The 15904-nt window shown below is 34.7% G+C and overlaps 2 protein-coding genes across 2 annotated transcripts; both read left to right on the top strand.

Annotated features, from left to right (window-relative positions):
- The first annotated feature begins 843 nt into the window (after positions 1–843).
- On the top strand, positions 844–11344 carry LOC113504253 (carboxypeptidase B-like). Its single transcript, XM_026886471.1, has 7 exons — positions 844–1013; positions 7344–7398; positions 7771–7986; positions 9182–9266; positions 9584–9734; positions 10104–10273; positions 10670–11344. The coding sequence occupies exons 1-7, from the start codon at positions 989–991 to the stop codon at positions 11270–11272; spliced, it is 1305 nt and encodes a 434-aa protein (XP_026742272.1). The 5' UTR covers positions 844–988; the 3' UTR covers positions 11273–11344.
- A 37-nt stretch (positions 11345–11381) lies between these two features.
- Positions 11382–13651, top strand: LOC113504263 (zinc carboxypeptidase-like). The gene is made up of 6 exons (XM_026886482.1): positions 11382–11503; positions 11633–11660; positions 11862–11961; positions 12030–12125; positions 12403–12627; positions 13017–13651. The coding sequence occupies exons 1-6, from the start codon at positions 11440–11442 to the stop codon at positions 13623–13625; spliced, it is 1122 nt and encodes a 373-aa protein (XP_026742283.1). The 5' UTR covers positions 11382–11439; the 3' UTR covers positions 13626–13651.
- Positions 13652–15904: the final 2253 nt, after the last annotated feature.

Below are 15904 nucleotides of genomic sequence, written 5' to 3' on the forward strand. Positions count from 1 at the left end.
GTACAAAAGCTTGTATAGATAATGGAATAATCCATCATAGGGCTAGACACAAACTAAAAACTGCAGTCCGGACACTCCGCTCTGCAGTTATGGCCTTCAAAACAAATACTGAGTTTTTTTCTTTAATGGACGTTTTTTTTTGGGAAATATGAACAAATATTATTAATAAAGTATGCTGTAGGATAGGTGTTACATAAAAATTTCTATAATATTCTGCTTACGAAGATTTTATAGTCTAGAACGAAAATAGGAAATTATTATATTTTATATTGCAAACAGAGCTTTAGTTGCAATGCATCAGTATAATTATTATTATTTTTTCTGCTCAAGCATTGTTGACATGTCTTTTAAAGAATATTTGCAATATCTTCAGTTTTAGCTCAGTAACTTATTTGGTCGTTGAACAGCACAGTATTTTTTGTACTTCATTTTTTATAAAACCTATTGTAACAATATGCGTACAAAAAAATAGTATATTCCATAAAATGATTTTTTTTTCGTCTCATTGCGGTGTAAAAAGAAAATATTTTTAGTACGCTTCGCCTTAATTTACTTTCATCACACTTCGCATTTAGACTTTTTGGTTTCAGAATACATTAGGAAAACTACCAACTAGCGCATTAAAGATTAGCAGTTAAAATAATGAAAATACAAGAAAACATGCCATAATAGGCACTTAAAACTCAGCTCGTGCTTCAAAAATCAAAGAAAATATTCACTAATGAAAGAAATTTTATGGCAATCATATTTTATGGTAATTTTACGACAGGTTCAGTCGTCCTTCGTAAATGCGTAATTAGGGTTGCTACGTACCGTTACGGTCATACGAAGTCCCGTGGCCTGGATCCAAGATTGTGCGCAGACGCAGTCCGTAAGACCATTCGGCGACGCGCGCACGCGCGTATACCTGCCGTCGTATATTATAACGATAATTTTTCTTTTTAATTGATTGTTAGGTTTTGTGGCATCGGTAATCAAGTGTACAGTTATGGCTCGCTTTATTTTTGTGATGGGTGAGTGTTATTGTTAAAAAAGTTTTAAGTGCAATTTGAATACAAATAGAACCATCTTATTTTAAATATACTTTTTTAATTTCTTTTTTTTTCGTCTATTGATTTCTGATTTTCTTAAGTAGTTTTTTTTTGTAACTGATTATGTATTAAGATATTTAGTGGATATACAAACTATTTGCTATGACTTTTTGAGTGACTACTCGAGTGTTAAGTTGTAGATTCGATTCTGTTACGTATCTTCACGGTTTATCATGATTCGATTTGTGTTTTAATAATCGTTTCTTTGAAATAAACACGAGTGAAATAAAACCCATCAAGGCTTTGTTTTCCGTATAAAATTACAGATATTTGTTAATTACTTTAGCAAATTATAGTTCTTTCACCTTATTTAAACAGTATAGGTATACGATATCATGTTCGTCAAGATTTTTTCATTTCGAGAAGAATACTTAGCGAAACACAATTCTTGAAATTCACTTTCAATTGTTCCTATGAAGATCAGTAGAGATTAAGGAAATCTAATATGAAAATAAACAAAAACATATGATTATACTATTGCATTATCAAAAGACAATCTTTACTCATCTCATCATCATCTCAGCCTATCACCGTCCACTGAACGTAGGCCTCCCCCAAAGAGCGCCAACCATCCCGGTCCTGGGCAGCCCGCATCCATGTCATTTACTCATCTGTTTTCGACATTTGAATATCGAGTATCGGATTGCAATGGTTTTTTAATTGTTACAAATAAGATGAACGAAACAATGTATTCATCTCTCCCGATTGTAATTAACCAAATGTATGTCATATCGAAGACAGATAAAATACTAATTGATTATTAATTTCAACTAGCCTGCCTAGCCTTAAATAATATACCTATTATCGGTTCTATAAAAGTTTTGAAATTTTTATGCAAGCCTTCAATTAGGTAACTAATACAAATACGGATAAAGTAATCCAAGTAAAATAATTGAGTCCTTGTAAGCCAAATTAAGCTCAAAGATAAATTGTCTGGACTTCAAAAGAGACTGTGACCCCTGGGCCCTGAGTTTGTTTCGACATTTCTTCTCAGGGTAGTCAGATAGGAAATGTCGACTCCAGCGTTCGAAAAAAAAAGACATGTAAAAGTGATGATATTATTATATCCTAGTTACAGAATAAATGATTTCATTTCAAATCTATCATCTTTAAAAAAAATGACGTCCCTGAAACTATCAGATCAAATTACAGCAATTTTCATTAAGTACATTATTCGAGTAACTAGTTTCAAATAATATTTGTTATTCATTTATTCGTATATTACATGCAATCAGCCCAGCACGGGAGCAAACAACAAGTCGCTTGTTAGAGAAGCTTGTAATTTTTATTGCGAGAAAAATATCTATTTGATACATTTTGCCGTATAAATTGAGAGCTTATAACAGAAATCGTTGCCTTTGCTTTGCCTCATTACTGCGAATCTTCTTACTAGAAAAGTCGTCATTATTGAAATGTACAATCGATGTGAAAATACGTAAACTCAATAAAATAGTTGAAGTCTTTTCCATTAGGAATTTATTTCTCAAGTTATAGATTTTTTTTCTTTAAAATTAGTTTTACATATAATATCTAGGTGACGTACGTATACTTAAATAAATAGACGATTCTATTTCTATAATTGAAGTATAACTTCACTAAATAAATCGACGACGATTATTTAAAAACGTTTTGCTCGTGAGTGTACCAACCTACACGTTTTTACAATGCTTTGATTTGGAGGCTAAGGAAACATTCATACAGCTTGAACCGTTTGAAGTCTGCTCTTAATATGACACCTTTCTAAAAGGAATGTAGGCGAATTGAAATGACAAAGAAACATCGATCTGTTTGAAAAATAAAATGTTTTGAATTGAGAACGATGGAACATACCTATTCAATTTAAACGGTGTTATTTTTTATGTTTTCTCGTGTAGGTTTATGTTATTTATAATGGGTACCTATAGTGAGAAAATAAATTTATTTTACATAACATATATAACATAATTCATATTAAAATCTGAAGTATTAACTGCGTACAAAGTAAAGTATTTGTATTGCGGAAAATTATTGTTGACATTAATTTTCTTTTTCATTTCTTTACTTGTCAGTTTTGATTATTAAAAAAACAAATGCAGACAGCTATTCTTGATATCTGGTTACAAGATTAATTATTCTTATCAATACATGTAAGTTAATAAGTTTTAGAAAAAACTACCTGTGAGCCTAAGTTATATTCACAGATACGTCACGTTTTTAAAGGAGTTTCAGTAATGACAGTGGACTATTTTCATTGAAAATAACAGTTTTTAGTCGAGCAGTGATAGGTATTATTTACATAGAAAACTGCCGTTTCCAAGTAATTTGAGGAAAAATATATTGAATAGTGAATTCCGTTGTTTTCTTATCGTACCCATTCACATTCGCTCATTTCTTTGATTTCACAGTTTTAATTTTGTTTTTGTATTGCCTTGTAAGCAGTTTCGTTTGACTATTATTCAGTAGAATGTAGGTAATTTTATTTTCTGAACAATAACCATAGATAAATGGTGAGCGAAAACATCGGAAGGAGAAATGGGTTCCAATTATTTGAATATGCAATCACCAACCAGCAAGTTCCTAATAAGTGTGGTGGTCAGTGCCCATCTTTTCTTGTACAGACAAAGGTTTTTACCCAATTGTGGAGCATTTATCGGCGTACATTTTCATGGATAACTTTATGGGAAAAAAACCCATAACAGTGGAAACATGTCCAAAATTTAAGGCTTAATGGAAACTGCAGAGGCCTTGTTAATAAACGGCTGTTATTATTATTACAATCTTAGAAACACCAATCATCACAAATTTAACATCCAAGGCCCCGATTCTGCTATTTACCTACAATGGCCAATTAATGAATGGCAATTGGATTAAATTTAAAAATATTCCTGTTCACTTAAGCATTTTTTTTACACTATAATTGAAAATTAATTCAGAATTTCCAATTATTGTGATGGAAAATGCCTAAAATAATACGAATAGTGCCAATTTAATCTAAATTCTATTCATTCATCGGCCATGGTAAACAGCAGATTTACCGGGGCCCAAAGCACATTTGTGAAACTATGTTACATATACATTATAACCGATTATGGTTCTCTGTACTATAATAATAAAGGAAATACAGTCGGTAGTCGTTAATCAAATTATTGACAATCTAATTTCGCTGCACACAAGTGGAACCGTCAAAAACGTGTGACAAATCTAATAAAATCAAAATTGAATGTTCGAAGCGAGCGATACGAAAATGCTATGCAAAATAATGGGTAGCTAGAAACAGAAATATATGTATATAAATAATAATAGGCATTTGCGTTTTTTTTGAAACTGCGACCTCCCTTATCGATTATGTTTCTAAATAGTATTTATTTCTATTATGATGCTAGGTATTATTCGATGTATGACACAGTTTTTAGTTAATACAGATCCTACGAGTCCTAACATCATGTAAATATAAAACTCTGTTTCCTTGATACATGATAATCTTTTTCTTGTAATGAGAAAATTATATTGCAGCCCACTAGGTTTTATAACCAAAAATTTTCTCCCTCACATTACCATGCATTTGTCCTGTTATAAAACAGGTATAAACTTCCTAAATATCTGTCCACCCTTTAGGATATAAACCCGTCATAACGACGACTGCATAATTATTAAAATTTATTTGCATTCTTTCGAGGCCAAAGGCCTCTCAGTCAAAGATACCTACTGAGTCATTAATTGCATTTCTTTCATGCGAATTAACGAATTATGAGAGTTATTTTCGTATTTTAACAATTAATATTCAATATTTATTGTTTTATTTTGTATGATTAATACTTGCGATTAGGTATACATATATTTAGGATTAGGTATGGGGGAAAAAAAGAATAATTTTACGCATTACTAATTTGGATTCGCTGTGTCACGTAACCTAAAAATAATTTATTAAAAAAAAACATTATTTTCCAATTATTCAATTATAAGAAAAAAAAATGTAACGGATTACTTTAATATTTATGAAAACTTTTTAGTTGTTTTGTAATAGTTTTTAGATATCCACATAAATTTTACAATATATAAGAAATAGAATAAAAACTATACATCTTTACTTCAGGGAAACTATCTATCAATTATCTTATATTAATTTTGCCCATTATCTAGATTAATTTTGGATATTTTTTTACACTGGCAATAAATATAACTTGGTAGAATACAGCATCAGTGTAATGGCCAGTCCATTTAATCCGGCCGTGACGATACATACGTACAGGAAGGCTGTGGTCAGAAGGCTTTTATTCCTGTAACATTAAAAGCCTCCATTAAATTTACGATACTATTTAAGTGGTTGTCCATTTTAAATTCAGTCGTAATTTTTGTATTGTGTAATTCAAATTACACATTCTTTTTAAATTATACATTTTGAAAAAAGAATACGCTGATAATTCGAACATGAATCAATCGATTGTGATTTATTATAATATGAAGACGATCCGATTGTCAGTAGACTAAAATAAATAAGAAAAAAATTGAATAAATTCGTTTGAAGTGAAATCTAATTACAAACCAGCCTACATACAGAAGCCATGCAACTATCAAAACGTCACAAATATTTCTATGAATTTTTGTGGCTGTCTCTATCAAATTATCGTCCCACACTAATAACAGATCAAAGAGCTCCCTATCAATTCAACTTTAATTTGGTTCCGACCAATGCAGCTAATTTCAATAGGAAAATATAGCGATTTTATTAAATTAAAATCATCGGGGATTCAGAGCGATCAAAGGGCCCGTAATGATGTCAATTGCTACGAAATTGGTCTAAGAACTGAAGCCGGATCACATCTATGGAAAGAGATTCAATTACTTGAAGCCAAAGAAACACGATAAAATGTCGCCACAAATTAAAGAATCGTTTGACGCAAATAATCTGCCCTCAGAGTCGTGGCACAAATACGGCGGCGTTTAGGGCTCACTCACACTTAGCTTATAATTAAATGATGAAGTTTGTAATTACCTATCATTAGCTATGTACAATAGAGATATAATAATTTGAACATTGGACTCCTTTGTCTGTTTTTGTGAGACTGATATTGCAATATGATGAGATTAGATTTTTTTATGTTTTCATAATTAATGCATAGTGATGGATTTCACATATATGAAACGTTTTTATAACAAGTCAACGTTTAATAAGTGGCTTTATTGTATTCTTAAATTTCAGTGTTCTTATTAAATTATTCTGGTAATTAGATTTATGACCAAAATCTAACTTCTAGTAATAAAATAGGTTCTAGAATATTTGAAACAATTGAATTTGAAATCATATGTCTTTGCAAACTAAATCGATAGATATAAATTAATAAATGTGTTTTCACCCTAAGAAAATACTTTTCAAAGAAGTACTCTAGCGCCATTGCCCGGCAAAGAGAAAGTATATTATGCTTATTTAATAGAGCATCGATCGTTTAAATAAATATGAATTGGTACAAACCTCTTATATCGATATTAGATTCACTAGAAAGTGGTTTATTACTTGACTAAGGCCCGATTTTTCAATCGTCAGATAACTTTTATCTGAGCAATTAATATGGCCGTTTGCCGTATTTTCTACACAAAAGCTGTCAAAACGTCAAACATATTCGTCGAATAAAAGTTATCTGGCGATTGAAAAATCGGCCCTAAAAGTCAAAACGAAAGTTCGGATTTTTTTTGAGTCGTGATATCACAGGTTCACTTCGGTTGTGGAATATATTCGCAGATACATGGCGTAAAGAGACACCTAGACAACTGCCCTTTTACCTAGTGTCATTTTCAAATTCATCAACTTTGATACAGAATGCACTGCATTGTTATAAGAGTGGCAGTGCCGTATTATCCATAAGGCACTTTAGGCCAGTGCCTAGGGGCCCACTATGACCAGGGGCCCATCACCAAACTAAGCATCGTAAAAAAAGCTCGATAATTTTTTCACCCTAGATCTGGCCCTGAAGAGTGGGAAAGGTCATCATCAAGTTCACTCCTATCTATCACATAATCCGTTCATAACCTTATATTACACCGAAAAAAAAAAAAACATTACTTATTGGTTAAATTTTAATTTGCATTTAGAACTATTATAACTTTCGTTGCAAAGCGTGACTGCACGTGACGTTTGTGACACGTTGTCAACACAATTAACTATGACAAATTATTTACTATTTTAAAAGTGTTATTGGATAGTTTAATTAAGAATAAAAAAATACCGTAAGAATAAAGCTTGAGTGCAAGTACGTAATAATATTTTTTTTTCATCAGGTTTGTTCTGCCTAATTTGCCAAGCTAGGGCTAGCGGTAACGACACGTATGACAAGTAAGTATAATTAATCAACAATTATAGCAGCTGAAAAAAAACCTATATAACGAGTATTCAGTCCAGCCTCGTGATTCTAAATCAAAATCAAAATACATTTATTCAAATTAGGCTACTAAGTAGCACTTTTTGAAGGTCAGATTACATTGGACAGCACCCAGTTTTGCCCACCCCTGACCACTTCCTAAGTGTTTTTGCTGGGAAGAAATATAGCAAAGAAATTATTATTTAGGTGTAATTATATCGTAAATGCATATTTAAAGAATTCCATTTTAAATACAAAGGTTAAAATTGAGATTCGAAAATCGAATATTGTTATAAACTTCTTGCTATTAGGTTTCTACTAGGCGTTAATACATGTTTTATTTTCAGCCACACTCTCATACGTTTGTACCCGACGTCAGATGACAATTTGCAAGCAGCATCGCATTTTGAGGATCCGTCTGGTGAAGTAGAGGTCCTGAAGGAAAGCAGAGGTCTTAATGACACTCTAGACCTCTTAGTACCGCCACAAAAACTACAATTTGTTGAGGATTATGCGAAAATCAAGAATTTAAAACTAGAGGTGAAACAACCGAATTATGGAAGGTGAGAAAAATAATTGAATTAGAAGTAGAGAATTATTTAAATAATATCGTCCTGCGGGAGGATTTATTGACTGATATCAACCTTTTTAATACTTTATCAAGATAGCTATCTTATTTTTACTTGCTAATAATTATTCCTTATCAGCCTTAAATTAATACAAAAGCACATCAGATATATTTTATTATAGTTCAAAACCTATAAACCAAACAGGTAGTGATTAATAAGGCCCCAATTAGTTAACAATCATGGTAATAGTCACAGCCACAGAGAAAGGAGTCCAGAAGTGACGACTTACGAATTATTTGCTTTTTAGTACGTACTAGCTGACCCGGATTAATTTTCGCACTACTTTCTTGCTGATCTTAAATGATACAACGTATTCGGAATCGTGACTTCGCCACCGCGTCAGCTCATAATAAAGGACTCAAGATTAATACGCATGTAGATCATGTCATTTAAGTGTGAAAAATAAATATAAAATGATCAACGTTTTTCAACGTTCGTCAACGTTTAAGTCTGTTGTAAACAGCTCTGACTGATTTTTAAATCAGAAACTTAAAGTGCTTTTCTTCTTTAAAGGAAAGTCTTTAGAGGTTTTATTTTTGCACATTCATAAATGGCTCTTCAAGTTGTAATCTTATTGATTTAAGTATTCATGTTGCTCCCCACTTCAGTTTTGCCTTACTTTACCAAGATTCTAAATCTTTTTGAAACTGAAAAGTCATACTGTCTGCACGTATAGGCGAGTGGTAAAGGTCAACATGCTAAACCCACTCTGGGCATCGTATCGCGAATTCGATCCTCTCGCAGGATAACCATTTGTGTATTAAACGATTGCTTGTTCTGAGTCTGGGTGTCTATATGTGACTTGAATGATTGTGAAACACCCTGCTACAAGAAGTTTTAATTCCTTACAACGGGAGTCGTTTCTCGACGAAAAAAAAAACACATTTTAATATATTTGTCAACACCGCAGAAATACATAGTTCAATGGGTTTAAATGAAAGTACCTAAAAAAATTACTGATCAGGCGTCACCTCGTTCAGGGAAACTATAAGCATTTTTAATTATACGCAACAATAAGTTAGTTAAACTCATAATTACACGAATTATCAGTTTTTGAATAATATAATCATTCCAACTACGTAATGTTTTAGCACGTTACAATGTAATTATATCGCTGTTTTTCCTTTAGAACTTTAGAAGATGTGGCTGAACGTACGCCAAGAAGACGACTGCTTAAGAGCTTCAATATCTACGAATACAATTCTTACGCCAATGTAAGTTATATTATACATTAGTAGCGAACGCAAGGTAAAAAAGTAGTTGAAAAAGGCTATTAAAAGTCACTTTATTGTGTAAGGAAGAGACAGCTATTTAGCGTTTTATTCAATTTCAACGACAAGAATACTTTGACATGGCATAGTAAGTTATGCGCTTTTAACATACAACTGTTTTTTTTTTAATTTTGGCAAACATACATATTTCTAAATTATTAAGTACCAAATAGGAACTTTATGTTATTTTTCTTTTCCGCTTACTTTCGAAAACTAACAGTTCTCAAGCGTAATCTAAAGTATGAAATATGACATCCTAGATGCTTGAGTTCATGGAGACGGTAGCCCGAAGATTCCCCGACCTGGTTACCCTGCAGAACCTCGGCAAGAGCTACGAGGGCCGGAAGATGAACCTCGTGAAGATATCATCCAACCCCAATGCTGGCAACCCTATCATATTTGTTGATGGAGGCAAGTGATTCTCTCCTTTATTCACACCAGTTATATGGCCAATGAAATGAGTTTACTTAGGTTTCGAGAAAAAATAAGGTTTTTTATCCCAAACGATTCGCATTTGATCGGTATTTGTAAAACAGCATTACTTCTACAAAAAATGTTGCTAATGTTTGTGTTCTGGAGCGATTTAATTAAAATATGCATTGGAGCGTTTAAATTCGATAAACTTCCTACTGTAATTCACTGAAAAATATGGAATAGGAATATTAGACTTGCAGTAAAATCACAGGTTCGACTAATAAAGGTAGCAGGTCAAAAACTTGCCACTTTATTCTAAATAAGCTGGTTTTTTTTTCATTGAATTAATTATTGCCATTATCATAGGTATTCACGGGCGTGAGTGGGTGGCCCCAGCCATGGCGTTGTATCTTATCCACCGATTGTCCAGCGAGCCGGCCAATCGGAGGAGCGGCGGCGAGCTGGATGGCGTCGACTGGTACATCCTGCCTCTCGTAAATCCTGACGGTTACGAGTATACCAGGTCTAGCAAGAGTGTAAGTACTATTAAATTCATATATCAACCCATCAGATGTCAATTAACGAAACCCTGGTCAAATCCCTCAAACATCCGTACAGTAGAACAAATCAATGAGCGTAAAGACTTGTAAAATTGTCACGCTACAGGCACGTGATATTCGCTTAGCGGAGTCAGACACTTGCAAGTTTCGATGAGGTACCATTCAAATATTGTTTTACTATCTTTCCACTTGTGAGACACAAGATATTAAAAACCGCAACGTGATAACGTTGTTAAAATTAGTATCGTAACATTATTAAATCAGCGATAAAAAAAAATAATCAATAATTATCAGTACTAATTAATTGCAAGCTCTCTTGTAACTTCTCAACTTTAACTAAGCGTTTCTAGAAAAAACTATTATTTGCTTCAGAACCGTATGTGGCGAAAAACAAGATCAAAACACACCGAAAATGATTGTTATGGAGTGGACGGCAACCGAAACTATGGGTTTAAGTGGGGTGTGAGCGGAATATCACATGATCCCTGCCATAAAGAAACCTTCGCCGGTCCCAGGCCCTTCTCGGAGCCCGAGACACAAATGGTCCGAAACGTCATGATGGACAATAAGAAGAATATGAAATTATACGTGTCCCTTCACTCTTACGGCCAATACTTGGTTTATCCGTGGGGCTACACGGGAGAAATACTACCAAAAGAGTGGAAGAGGCTGGATAACATGGCTAGAGTGGTTTCGCAAGCTGTTGTGAAAGCCGGAGGGCTGCCTTTCAAAGTGATGAGCGCAGGCAAGTGGTACCCGGCGGCCGGCGGTAGCGATGACTTCGCCTTCGGCGGTGCCGGTATCCCCTACTCCTACACGATGGAGCTGACTGATGGATACGAGTTCACATTCCCAGAAAGTCGCCTTCGGAATACTTTACCAACGTTTTACGAAGGTTTTAAATCATTTGGATCCCAAATCAAGAAAGAGTTCGGTCATCAGAGAAAAAAGAGGGAGCTCGCTCAAGGCTACTGACTTGCTGAAGACTGATAGCATGAAATAGGCTACACAAATATGTAATACATAAGAATAAAATTTTAAAACGAATTTGTTTTATGGATTTCCAAGTGTAATACTAACTGCAATAAATTTAAATTTCCTTTCGGAACACGATTGCCTGCTTGAGGCTGGAACGGTGAATAATGTTAGGTTTGAAGAAACGCGATATGTATATTTTATATGTTTTCCTTTCAATTTTTATCGGAGGTTTGTCCATTGTCATTGTTTTTTCATTTAAAGTTTGAAATGCTATTATCTTCATTTTTTTTTTAATTTCAAGTTTCTCATCAGATGAACAAGATCTTGACTTGTACTGTTATCAATCATTTGTTTTAGTGAGCTATTCGATGGATTCAAAATGTGGGTAAGTGATTAACGCATCGCATCAACTAGGTAAGCAGGGGCCCTGCCTCCAACTCTTGAAGCAATACTGTTGAGACAATATAAGAATAAGACGGCACCCCATACGGAGTAGCGGTATCCGTCTTCCACAAATCCGACAATCAATAAGATATGGTGGTAGGACTCACTTAAGCTAATTGAATACTATTGTTACTATATTCAGTTGCAAGTCGTTGCGGCCTTGCTACGCGAAGATGTTGCGTATTCTCCTAGACAGGGACGAGGCAGCTTGTATCGAGGATGCAGCTATAGGCGCCAGTACTGTACGTACTCATCTATCTATTCAGGTGATAGGGAAAGAAAGTATCTCACGGTGGCTCACCGCTTGCAGGTCACCATATTCCTGAAAGCCATCAAGGAGTACTGCAGCGAAGTAGTGAATGTGATCAGTGACGACATGACGTATGAAGGACGACATTTATATGAGGTGACCTGTCTGCTAATTTTTGCTTCTGTGGTTACTCTTTCTATGATAATCTGTTTAGTAATTATGATAAAGCCGCATCAAACCAAAAAAATCAAAGTAATTTATTAATTGTTAATAAAGTACTTCTTAATCCATTAGTATTTCTTACAGCGTTAAACTATTCCGAAGAGAGTTAAACCTACTGGTGTTTGGTGCATACTTCAAAAACCATTTTATATTCTGAAAGCCTTTGTTCAACACAGAAGTAAAATCCATTTCGCATGTCTGTTTGGTTTAGGTGATAATAAACAGTAATAAAGGGGCTCCAAGAGCTGATGATGACCCAATGAAGCCCGTCTTCATCATAGAAGCTGGTCAGCAAGGAGGCACCGAGCCGGTGGGGCTTGCGTTGTATGTGGTGGAGCAGCTGGTGGCCTGCGAGGAGTATGAGTCGATGCTGCAGAAAGTCACCTGGGTCATCTTACCCTGCACCAACCCTGATGGTCAAGAGTACTCCAGATATGTACGTATTCTTATCATCATAAGCCAACGATAGAACAATTGTGGCTCTTATGAAGACGTGTTTAATTATTTACCATAACGTCAACAAAATTAAATCGTTCACGAGAAAACTATTCTGGAACCGTACTTTATAATTCTATAAACTTTGGTTTATTGATTTAATAAACAAGCAATGTTCGAATTACTTATGCTAGCTACTTATTTTACTAGTTGAAGCAAAAGTAAAAAAATACGTTGAGTGTGATATTAATGACAGTTAAACATTAAGAAGACCATACCAAAAGCACAAAATATATACTATGCTTAATGAGACGCCTTTATTCGGAACTACTCGTCCGTCGATTTATCTTAAAGATTTGATTGTTAATTATTATTTTTGTTTATTTTTAGAGCCAAATTCCCTGGAAAAAGAATCTCAGGCCTTCAGAGGACCAACTGAGCTACGGTGTCGACATAACTAGAAATTTTGACAACCAATGGGGTTCTTGTGCGAAAGTCGAATCCAGTTTCTCACCAATTTACCCTGGCCCTTCGCCCGCTTCAGAGAATGAGACAATTTTCATAAAAAGTGTAATAGCGAAATACAAGAAAGAAGCAAAAGTGTATCTGTCCATTAGACGTGACGGACACGCCTTACATTATCCTTACGGGTATACAAAGAACCCACCTGTGAACATACATTTAATATATAAGATTGCTGCAGAGGTGACCACGAGAGTCAACCAGCGCACCGGCGGCGTGCACCTGTTCGTCAACGAGAGCGTGTTCGATTCGGAGAGCAAGGCGCACTGCGGCCACAGCGTGGACTACGCGTACGACTCTGGCATAAGTTTGTCTTTCGAGATGCGCGTCTTCCTCGGCTCCGACAACCGCATTATGGCCAAGTTCCAACCGTTGCCGCGCGGCTACGAGACCTCGCTCCGAAACGGATATTTTAGCGGCATTAGAGAAATGTATACCTGTCTAACTACCATGAGAAAACACGGTAGAATGGTATAATAAACCTTGTTTTTATAAAACGTTAAGTCGTCTTTCAATCGTACTGTTTCATACAATTGCCTTATATCGTATGGAAGTGGAACATACATAGGTCGTATAAGAAGGAAAAACGTAATCGCGTTCAAGATATCACTATTCAGATTCCCTCAAATTATGTGATCCAAATCGAGCATAAAAATCTTCAACTGGGTCAAAATTATGTACTGGGATCGGCATCTATTACGATACAATATTTATTTAGTACATAACGGTGTATCTACGTTGGAGGAGTCACTTTTCTACTTTTGGGTAGGATGTCGGTCATGCGCGCTGGAGCGCCCGGAGCGCGCGTGCGCTAGGGGTGGGGCCCGGAGCCGTACAGCCCGCTACCACTCTGTAGTCAGCCGCGGCGGCGGCACCGCGCCTCACTCTGGCTCTCCTCCAGAGCTCTGCTCTCCCAGTACCTCTCACAACTCTTAACTCGCTAACTAACTCTGCCGCCGCTCGCGCTCTAATTCAAACCTTTTTTATTAATTCGTTTCTTTTCACATTTTAACATTTGATTTCTGGTTACAAATAATTTATTTGTAGTGTTTTTTACATTTTTGATTTAATTTTATTAAAATAAAATAAAAAAAAAACTTCAAGAAACTTAAAATTCGATTAAAATTGTTTTTTATCATTAATTTTGTGTAATAAAAACGATCCAGTCGTCGGGTTCGTCTCGTCGGAGGTAAGTAAAATTAGAATAGATTTTTTAGAGTCGGCTGAGATTCCTGAAGTAAAGGTAAAGTATTAGGAAAAGCGCAGAGTCGAATGGGCGGAAGGCGGTCCCGTCGGCAACAGGTTGGCGGCAGCGACGGGCGCCGCGGAAACGGAGCCTTCTCCCGTTTGCTGAGCTCCGCTATTCTATTAACTGCTAATAAACACCCCAGATAGAAGCCTTTTGCTCTAATTACCAACGAGCGACTTATAATATTAAATTTCTCGCCATCCGCGCTTAAAATTCCCGTAAAATATGACTTTTCTGCAATATGAACCGGGTGAGAATAAATTGCAAGGCTTTGACTTTTTATGGGCTTGTTTTTTGACTTTATTTCGGGCCGTTGTTTTATAGGATAGCTGGGGCTTGTTTGATTCATTAAGACAACGTTACTTTAGCTAGATTACAAAATATGAGGTTAATATGGCGAAAAAATAATTGAACAGTTTTTTGTTCTTCCGTTCGCTATTTCGGCAGTAGAAATTGAAAAAATAGGATGGTGTTCATATTTTCACGAATCATAATCGCATACGCTTTGTACGATTGCTAGGTAATAAAAATCATTTTCCAATCGTACATCTGGCTTTTTTCTCTTGGAAAATAATATATTGTGTTTTATAAATTAATAGGGTTTATGACAGAAAAAGATTCAAAGGAACGGGAAATAAATTTTACAACTTAATTCAGTCGTTTTCTTTGTTGAAATTAAATACTTTGCCGTGAATTTCTCATTATCTGCATTTGTAAGAGTAAGAAATAAGTAAAGACCATTAAGAGCAATAATATGCTAAAGAAAGTACAAGGCTTTCACTAAAAGTACAGCCACACTTTGTCGCAAAATTAAAAATGGGCTCCGAATTTTAAAGAGTTTTTAAATTGAAATTAATCAGCGCGTTATTTTAGTACATGCATAAAATGTTATGTATGAAATCAATCGTTTTAATGCCAATCAGTTTAAAAATACTTTGGAGTACTTTTTACGGGTTGTAGAGGAAAAGTTACGACTTATTCGATTTTCATATTTCCGTTATTGCGTAAAGTCATGTAATTTAATCGTTTTTGGTCGGAAACAAATGATAAGACCAATTTTATTCTATTTCATTTTGATATTTAAAGTTTAACTGGACGATAAATAGGTTGTAACACTGCAAATAGCTTCTGGATAATTTCTGCAACATATTACATCAAATAAAGTACAAATTTGACGAGAAAAAAACGTTTAATTCTATAAAATAAACATTGGAACAACATTAAATAATTAAGTCTCAAATATTTAAAAAGAAAAAAATACGTAAATTTAAATAAAAATTCCGTACAGACTAAACTCTGTTTAATTAAAAAAAAAAGAATAAAATTACGTATTTTAAAACAAAAGAAGCACTGAAATATAGAAAGGTATAACAATATGCCTGCTATCAGATATGGTGGTAAAACGGGACGAGCAAACAGAGGGGACAGTTAGTTACTTTCATAACTAAAGTTTGGAGTGTTGATAAGAACTGCGTTGTATTGATCGCTCTCATTAACGAGTCGGGCC

The sequence above is a fragment of the Trichoplusia ni genome, chromosome 2 (assembly GCF_003590095.1).
Source record: "Trichoplusia ni isolate ovarian cell line Hi5 chromosome 2, tn1, whole genome shotgun sequence".
Classification (NCBI taxonomy): Eukaryota; Metazoa; Arthropoda; class Insecta; order Lepidoptera; family Noctuidae; genus Trichoplusia; species Trichoplusia ni.